A 17,638-nucleotide genomic window follows, 5' to 3' on the forward strand; every position below is an offset into this window, starting at 1 on the left:
CTGAATGGTTTGATGATAAGTAGACGGCCACGAAATCGGTTTGACTTGATTCTTAGGGCACGCACACAGTGAAAGCAGGTTGCCAGCGTGCTGGTTACCTGCTCAGGCTGGCGCCTGAAACCATAGAATACAGAAGCCTATTCGTACAGGTTTTCACTGTGAACACTTACATTATTATCCCATGTTCATTCTTGTGGCAGGTTGGAGCAGGTTGCCCGCGCGGGCAAACCTGCGTTTACTGTGTGTGTACCCTTATGTTGGTGACTGAACGAAACGGTGCGAAGACGGGCACTAAATCGGTTTGATTAATTAGAATATAACCTTCGTGGTGAGCTCGCCCTAATATATCACACCTGAACTATAAGTCTGACTCTACAAGTGGGGACGGTGGGTGGGATCTTCGGTTTCGGGGAGGAGCATCCCTGTTGAATTTGAGGATGAAAGGTTTACGGTCGGCTAGTGGGCCCCTAAGATTAGGCCCTGCTGTGGGTGGTAGTTTGTCTAGCGAGGAAGTGATGGGAGTCAGGCCACTTCTGAGGCCTCCTGAGGCCAGGGTGCTACGCGTCATCACGCTGATGCTGCTGCACCTGAAAAAAAAAAACACTTTTTACAAGACTTCTCTTTATTACCACGTTTTTCTTAGCTCGCTTTCGTGTCCGTCTGTCTGTCTGTCTGTTTGTGATGATCAAATCTTGCAATCGATATTTCACCAACTTTCCTGCTAGCTAGCGCTCTGAAACTTTTAGGGAAGCTCAGCTCCCGATGACAATACAATAATCAATCATTTGTTGCACGTTTCCAGGCGTATTTATTCAATGGAACCTTTCTTTATTACAGCCACGCACCCAGATAAATACGGGAACAACAATGTATCCCCTCGAATACAATTTTTCTACAGAACTTCGAAAAGAATTTTCTTTCGTGCATTTGCGTGGCCAACTGAAATAAAATAAATATTATGTAAGAGGGCTGACCTTTGTGCAGTAGTTATAAACTCTAAAGGAACTCACAAGCAGGGGTTGGGAACCTTTAATGCACGTCATCCTCGAGAGGATATTCGTGTTTAGACTGCGTAAATCGATGATACGCTGCGTATCATCGATACGTACGTCAAGTCAAGTAAATTGGCTCGCAACAACGTTTTTCATGTGTAGCAACGGACTAAAAAGGAGAAAATAAAATACTTAAAAAAAAAACTTTTTAAAAAACCACGTTTTTCTTGTGGACTAAAAAGTAGAAAATAAATTAAAACGCATATTATTTTATATCCTAAGGTATAATATATTTAAGTCTGCTATCGTTTGATCGTGTTCACAAGCAGAAATTGCATGTGTTCAGTTCAAGACTATAGTTATATGCCCGGTAATTTTTTACTTATTCTAGGGTAAAATATATTTAGGTCTCATATCGTTTGATCGTGTTCAGAAGCAGAAATTGCTTATGTTCAGTTCAAGACTAGAGTAATATGCCCAGTAATTTTTATATTTATTCTAGGTTATAATATATTTAAGGCTCCTATCGTTGGATCGCGTTAACTAGGAAATATCGCTTGTGTTCAGTTCAAGATTATAGTAATACGCTCAGTAACATTTTTATATTCTAGGGTGTAATATAGTTAAGTCTCCTATCGTTTGATCGTGTTCAGAAGCAGAAATTGCATGTGTTCAGTTCAAGACTTTAGTAATATGCCCGGTAATTTTTTTTATTCTAGGATATATTATATATAAGTCTCCTATCGTTTGATCGCGTTAACTAGAAGATATCGCTTGTGCTCAGTTTAAGATTATAGTAATAAGCTCAGTAATTTTTTATATTTTAAGGAATAATATATATAAGTCTCCTATCGTTTAATCGTGCTCACAAGCATAAATTGTTTGTGTTCAGTTCAAGACTATAATTATATGCCCGGTAGTTTTTAATATATTCCAGGGAAAAATATATTTAAGTTACCTATTGTTTGATCGCGTTAACTAGAAAATATCGCTTATGTTCAGTTCAAGATTATAGTAATAAGCTCAGTAACTTTTTTTATATTCTAAGGTAGAATATATTTAAGTCTCTATCGTTTGATCGTGTTCAGCTGAAGCAGAAATTGCTTGTGTTCAGTTTCAGACTATAGTAATATGCCCAGTAATTTTTTATTTATTCTAGGGTATAATATATTTAAGTCTCCTCTCGTTTGATCGCGTTAACTAGAAGAAATCGTTTGTGTTCAGTTTAAGATTATAGTAATAAGCTAAGTAACTTTCTTCCAAGACTTCTCTTTAACTTCACTTCGTGTTTGTATGTCTGTCTGCTACAAATCTTATAATCGATATTTAACACACTTCTACCTGTCCAATCGATCTGAAATTTGGCACACTTGCGTAAAGTTGGAGACAATGCATGATTCAAATGACAGAATAAATAATTTTATAACTTAAAAAAACAATTTTTTTCATTATTAAAAAAAATAATTTCATCTGCTATAAATCTATAATCCATATATGACACAATTTGAACTGTCCAATTGATCTGAAATTTTGCACAATTGCAAAGTCAGAGACAATGCATGAATCAATTGACAGAGTATATAATTTTGAAAATTTACAAAATTTTGATATCTTAAAAATTTTTTGAAAATTTTTTTTTTAAATATTTGAAAATAAAATTAGAAATTCATTGTACATGTGCAACATCCAAGACACTGGATTGTTCAGGAGTGTTGTCTTTAAAAAGTAATTTTTAAACGCATATTATTATATCTTGCATACTTGCGGTTGCTGTTGTGCTGCAAGAGCAAGACTAGAAAATTTTCCTGGGCAACCGTTTCTGTCACTGCGTTTTTTACCATACGAGAGCTTCGACACTGGGTTCCTTCCACCACAATTGAATTCATCGCCAATTGAATATAATGAGGTTCATTTAACTCGATAATGATTAGCATCAAACCTTAATATTGCTGTGACCAAAGCACTAATTATTGATAATTTTCTTTCGAATGGTGCTTACCTATGCCTGGGATCTAGCAGCCTCTGGCGTTCTGGAGTCACTGCAACGTCGGCGGGATGACGCGGCAAGGAGCTACTCGTTCTGGCTTCACCGACGCTGTTCCTGATCAAAGTTAAGGACGACACATCGATGACAATGCAGAAGAAAATAACCTTCAGTTACTGGGAATAATAGCTACTAATAGTTTGTTATCACGGGCCCGGTAAAGTATTTTCGTAAAAATGTTTTTTCGTAAAATGGCAGGGTGGCCTAGTGGTAACAGTTCAGAGTACCAAGATTGGAACAGAGAGGCGCGGGTTCGATCCCAGCTCTGTGCGCCAGTTTCTGGTTAGAATCGGCGAGGAGGCCGGGCGGTTAAGCACAACAGAATTGTAGCAGTGAGTTGCGAATCGAGTCCGCAAAATGCTGTGAATGTTCTGCGATGTTAAGAATCGGCGACAGGCCTACGGCCTACTAAACGACGAAACCGCTATTTCATTTCATACGAAATGACTCGTCAAACCAATAAAAATTTACCTAAATATTCCCACGTCCAAGTCAATCTCGTAGGAAGACACATATTTAGTGACAATTTGTGTAGCCCAATCAATTTCCCAACGCAAGGAATCTAGGAAAAATTATTTCTAGGTAACTTTCCCTCTACTTTTCTTGTCAAAATAGAATGCGAATTAACAGCAGGGCTAACGCTCAATTTTAGTCTCAAGTTTTACAGGGTAACTATAATTTTATCCTTAAATGTAAAGACATCCAAACATATAACTAACAAAATTTGATCGCCCTAATAATTTTAATAATGAGCCATGTCCTCACCGGCATGACGAGTACGACCGTCTGTGCAGGTCGGCTGGCCGCCTGACCGGGCTTGTGACGGGCGTCTCTCTCCGCTTGATCGCCTCGTCTGTAGCGGCCACAAGCCAGTGTGTCTCTTGCACGCCTGCGTGATACGCACGAAATACCCCAATCAAAACGAAAAGCAACTCAATCAAAATGATAGTTTTCAATTAAAACAAAAGCTTTCCTATTGATGCTTCATCACACTTCTACACAAGCAAAGTTAGCCTTCGTTTCTATGCCACTGTTTTCATTTCTATTTTGTAATTTTTCCGATTACATTCTGATTAATTCGGGAAAATTTATGATCCACGTTGTCTACGATGTAGTGTCGACGGTTTCTTATTAAAAAAACCCCTTCACAGATCAATTGATATCTACTAATAAGCTCCAACCTTTTCCTTTCATCTCGATGAGGCCGCGCTTCTCCATGACATAACCTCCTAGCTTCTCCAGCGCCGCCCGACACGAGGATGAGATGTGGATCTTGTTCGGCAGGCCATGACTGTACGTGCGACATCGCAAAAGTTATTTTCAAATCAATTTAATTATCGATCAATTATCAATTTGAATGGTCAATAACGATGAATCGATCATTATTTCAAATCCATTTGAAAGAAATACTAGTTTGATTTGATGTATTTCCCGAACCAATTTGATTTGATTTTTTTTACAACCTAAACAGACTAGATGAAGCTATGCAGGAGCATATGTTCAGTCCTAAAATGCCTAGCAAATTACGGACCAGTTAATTAGTCCAGCAGCTATCTCAATCAATCGTCAGCTATGGAAAGATCGGGTTCCAAAGGCCGGATCCCTTGTGAATCAAGTCACGAAAAGTTCAAGAATCGGAAACAGGCCATGGGCCTATTTCTTCAATGCCGACGCTTCTATTCCATTCTATACATTTTTATTTCGTCTGCTATTCATCTGCTATACTTGTACGCCTAGAGTCACCATTGAAAATTAATCTAAGAACTTCCGCGAATAGTTAGTAGAGTGACTACTTAATGGAACTGTAAATCTGAAAATTCGCACTTCCTTTAGCGTATCGCGAGCATCGTTTACCATCACACCCCTAGAAAAATTTATAGGTAGATTATGTATGTATTGGTTGCCATTCATTGGTTCGGTCAACTACCCGTGATCTCATAATAATTGTATTCAATACTAATTATCATATAATAAGTAACTTATTATATAAACTACTAATTTTATTCCACGCAAGTGTCGACCTCTCCATCCTGGAGGCGGTGTTGACAGTGTCGCCGAAGAGGCAGTAGCGGGGCATGGCGAGCCCCACGACCCCCGCCATCACGGGGCCCGAGTGTATCCCCACCCGCAGCTTCAGGGGATCGTCGGGACGGTGATCGATCACGAAGTCTGTCTGGGTCTGGGTGTACAACTTTTTGTTCAATTTTACTTATGACTTCGCAAATCATTCATGAGGTGCAGCGCAAACATATTCGTATTTGATAAATATTCTTAATAGAATAGCGTTTTTTCTATGTAATTTCGACTAAACTGTATTTATTGAGTTGTGATAATAATTTAATTGCCGCTGGAAAATGAAATTATTTTACCATGTTAACATCAAAAAACGTATTACGTAAATTATTTTGAGGGCAATTTATTTTGAAATACACTTCTTAATGAGTCATTATTCTTTTAGATAGTAGTTTTCACCGCCTAAATTTCCGCTAAAATGTTTATTAAACTTCAGATGAAGACCTGAATTTTCTTGTTGCTGAAAGTTACGATTGACATTACAGCGTTTTAGCCTATATAAAATCTTCAAACTCAAAACATTTACCTTTTCTATGAGTTCAAGTGACATGGAAGCAATCTCGCCAGCATGTTTCAAGCCATTCCTCTCAGGTAGCCCTGACACGACCATGTAGGCGTCGCCGATAGTCTCTACTTTATAGACGTCGTAGCCGCTGATGATGCCGTCGAACATGCGGTACAAGTGGTCCAGAAACCTCACGATCTTCCGGACAAACATTTTCATCATAAATCAAGCAAAGCTTATAAACTCAGATAAAAATAGTAAACTGTAATCATTTTGTAAGTTAACAAAGTATTTACACTAACTTGCCACGGTGTGCTCTCGGCAGCGAGAGCTGTGAAGCCCACGATGTCGCTGAAGAAGATGGTGACATTTTCGAAGCTTTGCGGCTCTACCGGAATGTCGTGTTTCAACGACTCTGCTACAGCTCTAAATAATAAGAAAATTCAGGATGATTAAGCTTGACTGAAACTCGAAAACAATTCAAGAATATTGGCCAAAAATAGTTTGGAAAGATATGACTACTTTCGCGGATATTTACCATTAAGTAAAGACACAGAAGAAATGAATAAATTAGTTGAATGCCACCTCAGAAGAATTGGGAATTTTTACGAATTTGTCACATGTTTTGATTTATCAAAGTTTATCTAATTCCGATAAGAGTGTCATTCTGGAAGCCTCCACCTGGGCAAGAGGCTGTACAGTAACTGGTCAGTCAAGCTCTTTTCGCTCTGTAGCTCCTGGGTCCGAGCCTCGATGAGGTTCTCTAAGTGGTTGCAGTGCTTCTCTACCATCGACATGAGATGGTCCACCAGGTTCCCGCGCCGACTTCGGAAATGACATTATTAACGATGGGAGTTCCCTTGCAACTTAAGCGAACTAAACTAAATGAAAATTAACTGTTTGCTTGCAATGTGGCAATCTAACGCTAATTTAAACTATTTATGCAGAGCTTGCCACACATTCGTCTTCAAGTTTATTCAAATTTCCACTCATATACTCCCAATGAAATTTAATAAATATATTATATACAGAGGAGTTTATAGCGAATGAAGCTCACAGTTCTTTCCTTTGTTTGTTAAAGTCGGTCTTGAGGAACTTGAAGGTAGGTCTCTGTGTGGGACTCTCGTCCCAGCTCTGCTTCATGGTCGCCACCACGGACTTGTTGGTGCCGAACGGCCGCTCGATGATCTGCGCTAAACTGGGCCTCTCGAGCGGGTCTCCGGTGCTCGGCCCTCGCTTTATTCTGTTCAAGATCTCTGCACAAATATTTTTTTATACATTGAATTAAATTTAAAATATTCTAACGGCGGGTAAAAACACGACGCGACTCAAAGAGAAATTTCTGACTACAATGTAAATATTATTGAATGTGAATATGAATTTTCAAGGCAATTTATTTCAGCATGATGACCTCTGTATCGAAGCTCATTAAACTCAAGGAGCCATGCGTGCTTTTGCTTCTACGAAAGGACGATCTGACCTGTGATGGCCGCTTCGTAGTTGCCATCGAATGACTCCTCGCTGAGGCCGAAAGGTCCGGTACGTATGATCGTCTCGTGTAGGATGACACCGAACGCGTATACGTCGCCTTCTTTTGAGGCTTTCCCGTCACTCCTGAGCAGCTCAGGGGATCGGTACAGCTGGTCTGTAACAGGTCATGCGTTCCCAGCTTCGTGTTGTAGTTGTGCAATTAATTTGATCCATAGACATTATCTTTCAATATGGTGCAGGCTCATATTGTAACAAATTGAAGTTTATTACATTGGAGTATGTAAGGTTATGAGGCTGTATTCAGAGAGTGTGAGGACGTGTAAATGCGGGAATAGAATGTTTTTCTCTAATTATTGTTCGATCCGGTTCTCATGTCCTGACTGGATTACTATGAAAAAATGAATCATATCGTAAAAAGCTAAATTTTAAAGTATGCACCCGATAGCTACCAGAGAGTGCAGTGGACAATTAACGTAAAACTCTTTTTGGTGCTAAGAGCTCTCGCGTTTCACTCACCGAATAGAGACTTGAATGAGTCCTTGGCGTGAGGCTGGTTTGCCTTCAGTTCGTCGAGGCCGTAGTCGGTGACTTGCAGCACCCAGCGGCCGCTCACTACGCAGTTGCTCGACGTTAGACGCCCGTGTGGACCGTATTTTTCATGTAGGTAACACATGCCCTGTGAATGAAAATTTTTTGTTTTTGTGCAGCTTGTTAGTAGTTTTATTAGAGCATTAACCTTTCAACGCAAAAATTAAAGTCCTTACAGAAAATGACCTGCATCTAACGACTACTCTACTAATGCAATCAGCTACAATCTCTCATTTACTCAATGTAATTACATTCGACCATCATCAGTAGAAATAATCACGAAACGTATAAAAAACATCTCATTAGATTTAAGCTTTACTCTGATGAGGTCCATCATGAGCGAGTCTATGAAGGGCTCATCGAGCGGCGTGAGCTCGTTCCTGAGCACGTCTCTGAGCGCCCCGCGCTCCTTGTACGCAGAGACAAGCAGCGCCGAGTGCGCGTCCACGCAAACTCCGTAGAAAGTGCACACGTTGTGGTGCTTTATTGCGCGAATCGTGCTGCTCGGATTTAAACGATACTTGGAATTTGATAAAATTAATGAATGTCAGCTGTGAATGAATGGGAATTGGGAATTTTTACGAATTGAAGGTAGATCTCAACTTGTGGTGGCGACCACAAATTGCCCACAGAGGTGAGAACTAATAGAATTGCATCCGAACAAAATTTAGTGTTTTTACGGACTAAATAAACAAGCATGAAATGTAAAAAAATTCACACATAAAGAATCTGCTGATTTCATAAATTTTCCTAGCAAGTGTCTTGATAAAACGTGGATAAATATTCAGGCACGAGATGAAAAATTAGCATTTGAAAATATAAACAGTCGCAAGTCTTAGCGTTTCAACCTTGCTATAAAAAGTGGAACCCATTCTAAACAACATGGCAACAGTTTGATAAGCAAACATATTCGCAAGTCTCTTGTAATTTCGGGAATATTTCACTATTGTTAGCTACTTTAGCAGTTGAATACTCGTAGGTGTTTTGGTATCGTGAAATAAATAAAATGTTACTTTCAACAGCATATATTATAATTATTAACATATTCCAAATCTATTTCTTTCAATCTACAAGTAACTGTTTTCGTGCTTCGCATAGTTTGGTAGTATAAGGAAGTTGAGCAAACACTCGTACCAGATTTCCTTTTTTACAGAGCGCGATATTCGAAGTTTGCTGCTGTGCTGCGCGACGGGCTTCAGGCACACAAGGGTGCCCTGGTAGAGGCCCACGCGAGGGTAGTAGCAGTCCCCGGACGGGTTCAAATGTACCAAGCTTCTCTGAACGATGTAACAGAAATAAATTTATAGCGATTATGCTAAAATGTAAAGCCAACAATCACGGTCTGATGTGTGACGAATTCGGTTGAAGAGCAATGGTTAACGCTGCTGAATGCTCACGAATTATTATCAAATGCTTATTGCTTATCTGTCGTCAGCTATGGAAAGCTATCTATTGCTTATCAATCGTCAGCTATGGAAAGATCGGGTTCCAAAGGCCGGATCCCTTGTGAATCAAGTCACGAAAAGTTCGAGAATCGGCAACAGGCCATGGGCCTATTTCTTCAACGCCGACACTTCTATTCTATACTTCTATTCTATTCTATCTGCTTCCCAAAGATTTGAAACTTTTCAGAGTTGAATCGAATTTAGAATTTTTACTCGGTAAAAAAACTCTTTTTGTGTAAGCATGAGCGCAGTCAACGCATCTCTCTAAAAAAATTTCGTAAATAACTCACCGTCGATCCTCTGGGCCTGCCACAATTTGTTTCTTCAATTTCAGCAAGAGCAATGCTCCACTCCAGCCCCATGATCTTGCTCTCGGCCATATAAATTGTGTGCATCAGACCAAGTATGATAGGAAAAAATGCAAACGAAAAAGTAGCCAGAATTATTGAAGTCACTGTTTTCCAATAACCTTTTGCTGGGCATTTTTCGCCTTCAAAGCCACATTCTGGTTCGTCAAAAATCCCAGCGAGTTTAGTGTTGTTGATTTCTTCCTTCTGAAATAAACATCGATGAGCTATTAAGAAAACTCAAGCGCGAAGCAGATCTGTCAAAAATTAAGTCAGGAAAGAATGTCATTTAAATTTTTCTATTCGGAAATGCACACATCTCACCTGAGAACTTGGTTAATATGTAAATGAAAGATAAGTACCCATTCACCTGAAAATCAACAACAAGCACGAAACACGAATCGCTTTGATTGTCCAAGTCATCGGTTGACTCAATGAGGGGATTAGAGAAGTGGGCACTACAAAATTGGTCGCTTGTGCTCCTCTTGTTCTTGTGAATGTTTTCGTGCTCGTCCTGTTCTTGTGCATATACGCCTTCGCTGTAATTGCTGCAGTTGAGCTTTGATTGTTGTTCAGTCTGAGAAGGCCGTCGAAGTACTCGTACATGACGAGTAGAGTTAGTAGGAATGCTGTAGAACAAGTAACCACTAAAGTTACCATAACTTTCGCCATAATTGTCCAGAGTTACATTATATCCGTTGATACCTGCAAAAAATCGCATTAAAGCATGAGTATATATTCTTAAACATTCATACAATTTTGCTTGAAAGGATGTTATTTTTCTTATATTTAAGGTACGAGAAACGTCAAACGCTTAAGTGGGTCTCTTTTTAATTTATTCACTAATTTTCAATGGTTTAGTCTAATACCATTTTTAAAATTTTCATAATAATTATTAGTGAACGCACGACATTCCTTGCCGTACTCCTTAGCCACCGATCGAGCTGCACAGAAATCGTGCGGTTTAAATCTTAGATCACAATGATTGTATATTTTTCTTCACTTGAAGAACTTGCATCTACGGCTACTGCAATAATAGCCAAGATATTATTTTAACAGTTTATAAATTTCTGAGTAAAAATAATCGATTAAATTAAGAATTTTCTAATAGATATGTTTATGAGGGGAATACATTACTTTTGTAGGTATAGTTGCGCAGGCGCTGCACGATGCGCCATCCATCTCTGGCCGCTTGAGCGACATTTATGTTGAAGTTCTCACGCCTCATGTCCGTGTACAGTGAACTCACAGCCTTGGCATACTCAATTACTGCATCGTACAGATACGCGGCTGTTTGATACGGTATGTCCTGGGTAAAACATTAATGGCTTAAACTTGTCCACGAGTGAGCAAATGTTCGCATTTTTGCTTAAAAACTTCCTACATATAAATATGGCAGTAGCCAATATAAATGCAAACCACTTCATTAAACACCGATTGGTTCAACTTGGCATAGAGCATGATAAATGAAGTAATCGCGTTCATCGCCTGCTGAAAAGTCTACGTACTATTAAAAAACATGATATTTATTAATCTATTGAATCCCAATAAATCGATTTAACGTATTGCTTAACAATGCTTATACCTGTTCTTATGCTCTACATGAAACTCACAAGTTTTTCAGGCAGTGCATACGAATGGCAGAAAGGTGGCTGCATATTCTTGCATATGATCTTTTTTCTCTGCTCGGAGAAGTCAGCGGTAGGGAAAGTGCCTCGAATGATAAGAAGGGATTTGCTGTATTGCTGCAGTAGCAGATGTTGTTTTTTTAAGCTGAAAAAAGTCATTGATGATCCTGAAAGGGGAACAGACGGGAGAATAAAGTAGATCATGAAGTATACAATTTGTGGACGTTTCCTTAGGGCTTTATGTCATTATACTAAATTGTTTGAATGCTGCTGACGAATGATTGAAAGCGCAGTGAACGCTTAACCTCAGCTTGAATGCCCCACCAGGCAAATGACGTTGATGCAACCAAACATCGTTTATTTCAAAATTTATTCAACGTCAGATACAATATCTACATGACCATAGAGAGAGAAGGCGCAGCTCACGCTAAAACAACACAAGAGATGCCACTTTCGCACTACGTTAATTAAGTCACATAGTGGTAATTTCACAGACGCTCTTACTAGGCAGGCAAAAACGCATCTGGCCAATCTTACTCTCGTTACCCCGACTCTCACCTTCTTGCAGGCAATGTCCGCTTACCTCCTCACTTGCCCCGCCTCTCCACCTTCCAGCAGCCAGTGAGGTAAGATTATGCCTAGTCAGGTTTGTTTTGGTGTTAGAATCGGGGTAACGAGAGCAGGTTAGTTCAGGTGTGAATTTCGCGCCGTTTTGGCATAAAAAACTTCTTGGGCAGGGTGGCCCAGTGGCTTGGGCAGGGTGGCCCAGTGGTTAAAGTTCAGAGTACCAAGATTGGAGCAGAGAGGCGCGGGTTCGATCCCAGCTCTATGCGCCAGTTTCAGGTCACAATTGGCAAAGAGGTCGGGTGGTTAACCAAAGTAAAATTGAAGCAGTGATTTGCGAGTTCAAGCCAGCAACAAGTTGTTGATGTTCTGCAATGTTAAGAATCGGCGAGAGGCCTCCGGCCTAATAAACGCTGAAACAGCTATATTATATGTTACTATGCGTCTATGCCCTCTGGCGTGCTTGCCCCGGCAAGGAATGTGAACTAGGGTGCTTGCCCGGGAAATGAAACACTGCCGAGCTGGCTGCCGGCATTTATTTCATGAGTAAAATCTTGCCGGCGGCTTCACAATTATCAGATGTCGCGAAAACTATGTGCACTTTTCACTGAGGTGCGCAGATAGTTTTGTGTTTTCTCTCTAAGAAGTGCAGGATCTAGCAGTGATTTACCTACTTATTGCCGAGTTTTGTAATAACTTAGGGTTTTCAGTAATAAGATATGCGCCGACATGAAAAAATAGGTCCTCGTCTTCATTGTAATAATCTACTGTCATGAGCGAGCACCTTTATGAGTTCGATATAATTTGTGAAGATATATGGGCTGCAATGGTAATTATTACATTAAATTTGTAATTTATTTCTCATTATTCTGGAATTTATTCTCTACATATGTTTAATTGCCTCTTCAGTCTATACGTTGAATTATTATCATTGGTTCTGATGATATGCTTTATTGTGTTTTCAGCTGAGCGAAGAAGCCCAAACTATACACGAATTTCTTTTCTTAGCCCAATGCTGTCTACACAAACAGTGACGGCGAATCGGAACACACTGAAATGTGTATACATGAGTAACATGAGACAATACATGTAGTAAATTCTGTTTATCTAGTGATCCTACCCCAAACATATTTCGTCCAGTCTCTGTGATGATGGCCCTCCGTATCCAGGTAGATGAGTAGGTAATTTTGCTCACGGGTCTTCGTAAACATGCCTTGTAGAAACATTGCTTGCAGAAAAACGCTTACAACCACTCGGTGCGAGAGCAGCACGTAAACTGGCGATAGAGTAAAATGTAAAAGATTTATAGGTACAGCAGTCAAACTCTGAACGTTGATATGCATTTGTCAGATATTAAGCAAGGATTGTTAGTCCATAACCGCTGTTTTAGTGAAGTCTAAAACTGTTATACTACAATTCATGCTCGATTGTTTGGTTCCAGGACTCGTGTATATATTTACTGTCTCTTGTCTCAACGATCCACGAGTTACTCACTGCGAGTCGAGTTTTTGGTGGTACGCAGCACTTCGTTGATCTCTTCTACGTTGCCAGCTTGCATCATTGGACGAGGAGCGAGTCCGTCCTTCGTTTGGTTGTTCACTTGCATCCTTGGGTGAGGATAAAGTACATCCTTCGCTCGGTTGTACAGTCGCTCGGCCTTGTCCTTCATTTCGCTGGTGTAAACTATACGAAAAATCCGCCATCGGTGCTCCTTCAACAGGTTCACGACATTTTTCAGTTCCTTCAAAAGTAATAACAAGGAGATAGTTAGAGAACTTTGCTGAACGAAATTTATAAGAATAGAATCATTTAATATGAATACCGCACTTGACGAACACGTAACGTAATTTTTAGCTGTTGGAATTAAACTAATTTGTATAATTATTAATGAGCGTTGGTGATTTTTAAGTCCCACACAATGAGTTCTGTTTCTACAAAATGCACCTAAATATTCAAATATCTACTTATGTCGTTAATTAAACGCATATTTTGTTCGCATAAAAATTGAAGTGCCTAATGTCGATTAATCGTCACTCCTTACCGTTTTTTCCGTAGGGTTGAAGCGCACAACAAAGTTTTCGTATCCAGTATACCTGGTCGGCTGGTCTGAGTCTTGACCACGTAATCCAGTATACCTGGTCGGCTGGTCCGAGTCTTGACCTCGTAATCCAGTATACCTGGTCGGCTGGTCCGAGTCTTGACCTCGTAATCCAGTATACCTGATCGGCTGGTCCGAGTCTTGACCTCGTAATCCAGTGTACCTGGTCGGCTGGTCTGAGTCTTGACCTCGTATAGCTTCTTCACAAGCCTTTAGAAGACGAAAGTTCTAAAATTGCTATGTAAATTTTTACCCTTCGTTGAGCTGATTAATGTTTACATTGATATTTTGGTCAATAAATTTCAATGGAAATACTTCAACCCCGTAATTCTATATCATTATTTATTATTTTGAGTACAAACAAACAACTTTGAAGAATATCTACAGCGAGAAATACAAATTTAAATATGGGAAACCTGCGCTACATCATTTATTAATATAAAAACACTGCGAATAAAGTCGATTGCATTTCATAATTCAAATAAGGGAAATCAGCACTCCATCATTTAAAAATATTATAACACTGCGAAACAAGTCTATTGTTGTTGCCAAGTTCCTTACGTAAGAGAGCAGCGGAATATTGAAGGAGGCTGCGATGGCAGCCTCTTTGTCGCAGGTATGCTCGGGTCCGATGAAGACGCTCACTCCAGCCAGCGAGTCTATACACACCTGCCTCACGCTCGGCAGCAGCAGATTATATGTGTTCTTTACCTTGAGGAAAAAAATGCGGATATCACGCTATTCAATGCGAATCAAAAGAGTTTTGACGACTGTTATTTATGTAACATTTTGAATTATCTGATTTAAAAGCTCAATTTAAAATGAGATTATTAAAATGAGAGGCAATGTGGCCCAGTGGTTACAGTTCATAGTATAAGGATGGAGGGAGCAGAGAGACGCGGGTTCACCCCCGGGCTCTGTGCCGCGCGGTAAACGCTTAACAAATCGAAATTGCTGAGCAGCGATTTGCGAGTTCGAGACCGCAAAAAAACTGTGAATATTCTGCGATGTTGGGAATCGGCGAAATGCCTACGGCCTGATGAACGTTAAAACCGTTGCATTATTCAATTGATTGTGGGGCATAGTTTTTCAAGACGTAAGCTCAGAGGAGAGGAAAGATATAGGTTTGAGTGAAATTATTTCTTAAATATAATTTCTTTTCATTGATTACTCTCTCTTCCCAGCTTGTTCAAATTAAAAATATGTGAATTATGTTTATTAAGTTCAACAAATTAATTTTAAAAGAATGCTTGCATACCATATCACTGATGTCCCCTTGTGACACCGAAAATTTAGATTCAGCATTAGGTAGATGGGGATCGAAAAACCCGGTAATCCAGTGGAAAAATTTATGTTGGTTGAAGAAGGTCATAGAACGATTTGAATTGTCACGGAACCTTTTTTTTCTACGAATTCTTTCAGCTTGCTTCATATCGGTGGTGTTAAAAATATGCTCGTTCGAGGCCATTTTTGACATGACATAGAGAGGCCATTTTGGAGAATCTATAGCGGCCCACAACGGTCTAGCGACTGAACTAGAATTACTAATACTAATGCAGCGATATATAATTATAAGTTCTAGGATTTCTAGGTTTACCTTGAACATAATCAAATATTTACATATTGGCAAGAAGACATCTTAAAGAGGTTTTGCTGGACTTTGAATAGTTAGCGCGAAAATAGGGACCTATATTTTTAATGTAGCCTTAGATATTGCGTTTGGGATTTACCTCGAACTTGAGCATGTAGTTGTCGGGCAGCAGTCGCCGCCGGTTTACATCATCCACGGCGAGCGACAGCGCACCTACGATTTTGTGGCCAAGGAATTTCTTGGTCCAGTCCGTCCCACACGCAGTCAGGAAAGATATGGTGAGCATTTTATCTGAAAATAGGCAATTTTTACGTGAGAATTGTGATTGGAATGTTTTGTGCGATCAGAGCTGTGGATGAAATGCTCCTACAAATTGGTGCATGAAAATATGTTTGATTTAAAATTTGGTTGAAAATAACACGTGGACCATGTGATAAATAAATGGACCATACGTCGATCGATTATTAGTTTATAATCTTAGCAGGTATTTGATTAACATGAATATAAATTATAGTTGGAGCATACATCGGAAAACGATACAGTGCGTCCAACCTACACACTCGTATTTCTTGCTGATGGCGACATTCAGTAAGATTCGTCTTACATTGAGAGCTAGTTCTTTCCATCGTTATGTCATCAGTGACAGGCTCGTCCAATAAATTAGGAAAAGTTCTCTCGGAGCTCGAACCTAATAATAAATCATTTTATACGACTCAAAATTCGAACCTTATGGACATCCTAACAAAACTCGCGCGCTTTACTTTATCGGCTATTGTACGTTATATCCTTGAAGAGAAAGTTATCGTATTGTTCAGTTTAAAAACTAAGTTTGAGCGTGCATTGTTTACTGTATTGAAAAATGTGGATGAGTACATGAAAAAAATCTCTTTTTAATTGGGAAATAACAGTATAATTTTGTTGTGAATCAGCGCTACATGTAGTAGTAGGCATTAACTTCTTGCATATGATTCATGTTACACTCATTAAAATTAATGGGTCATAAGTAATAATGTCACTCGTTTGCTTGAATCGCAAATTCACTAAAAACTTATAAGCAAAGAAAACTCCACAAAAATTCATAGTATCTTTAAAGAAAACGTTTCGGAGTCCAGCTCCATCGTCAGTTCGAAAATTCTAGAACACAGTTCGTCAGTTCGAAAATTTTCGAACTGACGATGGAGCTGGACTCCGAAACGTTTTCTTGAAAGATACTATGAATTTTTTGGAGTTTTCTTTCCTTTTAAGTTTTTAATGGGTCATATTGTCTAAATAGCGACACACTAGCTGCATGTAGCACTGATGCGCTATTTTAGGGGATAAACTGGGTCAGGATGACCCACGTGAGGGAAAAAGTGCTTCGCTATTTGGACAAAGTGTCACCCAGAGTTCAGGCTTTGATATTTTACCTGAATAATTACGAGCTCCTCCCTGACCGGAGCAGCGAGCGATTGTGCACTGCAGAGGTCGGTCCCGTAGTCCCAATGAGGTTCTGGGAGCCCGCGATGTTAAATTGTCATTTGTTCCTTCGGATGATCTCGTACCGGGAGCATCTGACACGTGTTCGAGTGTGGTAGTTGATACAGTTTCTTGGCCCTCAATGGTAAGCGTAATTGATAGTAAGAACGTAATTAATAATATTTTTCTCCGGCGCATGATGCTGAAGATGGTATTTAAAAGTATGTCGACGTAGTTATGGAAATATACACCTTCGTGACGAAAAATTTTACGGCCTTAAAATTGTATGCGAAATTGACTGTTTTCAATTGAATACAAAATAAAGTGTATTTTTCACAGCTCTCACTGATGAAGCTATTCACAAACACTATTCACATTCTTCTTCATTATTGGTTTTAAACAGATACGTCTGCAAGCTATCAATGCTTTTACAAAAATATTTACCGGCGCATTGTGAAAGAATAATATGCGAGGATATTGAACGATGAACATCACTTGTCGAACTGACCTACAAGAAGACACTGCCTGCCTCTGATCACCATCGGTACCTTCGTCGAATTATGATAAGAAATGTCGTTAGTGATTGCAAGTGGCTCGTCCCGTAGTGCGTGGCGAGATAATTGCGGCTCAGGATCAAAGTTCGAGGTGAATTTTACAGCATTAAAATGTTATCCTATCCCAAAACACCGATTCAGTAAAATTTCTTTTATAAACAGCGGAATATAATTGTAAAAACTGTTTATTGCATGGTTAGATAATCGATACAAATTGTGAGATGGTGAAGTCATAACAAAAAATTGGAAGGTATCAGTTTCAT

The 17,638-nt window shown here is 39.4% G+C and overlaps 1 protein-coding gene across 1 annotated transcript; it reads right to left on the reverse strand.

The window, feature by feature from the left end:
* Positions 1 to 184: 184 nt before the first annotated feature.
* LOC108673595 (receptor-type guanylate cyclase Gyc76C) lies at positions 185 to 17,608 on the reverse strand. The gene is made up of 23 exons (XM_047880637.1): positions 16,773 to 17,608; positions 15,506 to 15,657; positions 14,337 to 14,486; positions 13,719 to 13,985; positions 13,172 to 13,418; positions 12,798 to 12,953; positions 11,099 to 11,280; positions 10,623 to 10,794; positions 9,856 to 10,190; positions 9,429 to 9,692; positions 8,828 to 8,970; positions 8,013 to 8,193; positions 7,622 to 7,781; positions 7,095 to 7,259; positions 6,672 to 6,870; positions 6,296 to 6,439; positions 5,917 to 6,040; positions 5,636 to 5,812; positions 5,058 to 5,215; positions 4,218 to 4,327; positions 3,802 to 3,925; positions 2,992 to 3,093; positions 185 to 587 (listed from the first exon to the last, which is right to left on the reverse strand). The coding sequence occupies exons 1-23, from the start codon at positions 17,017 to 17,019 to the stop codon at positions 359 to 361; spliced, it is 4,188 nt and encodes a 1,395-aa protein (XP_047736593.1). The 5' UTR covers positions 17,020 to 17,608; the 3' UTR covers positions 185 to 358.
* Between the last annotated feature and the right edge of the window lie 30 nt (positions 17,609 to 17,638).

The sequence above is a fragment of the Hyalella azteca genome, unplaced genomic scaffold (assembly GCF_000764305.2).
Source record: "Hyalella azteca isolate HAZT.00-mixed unplaced genomic scaffold, Hazt_2.0.2 contig5782, whole genome shotgun sequence".
In the NCBI taxonomy this organism is placed as follows: domain Eukaryota; kingdom Metazoa; phylum Arthropoda; class Malacostraca; order Amphipoda; family Hyalellidae; genus Hyalella; species Hyalella azteca.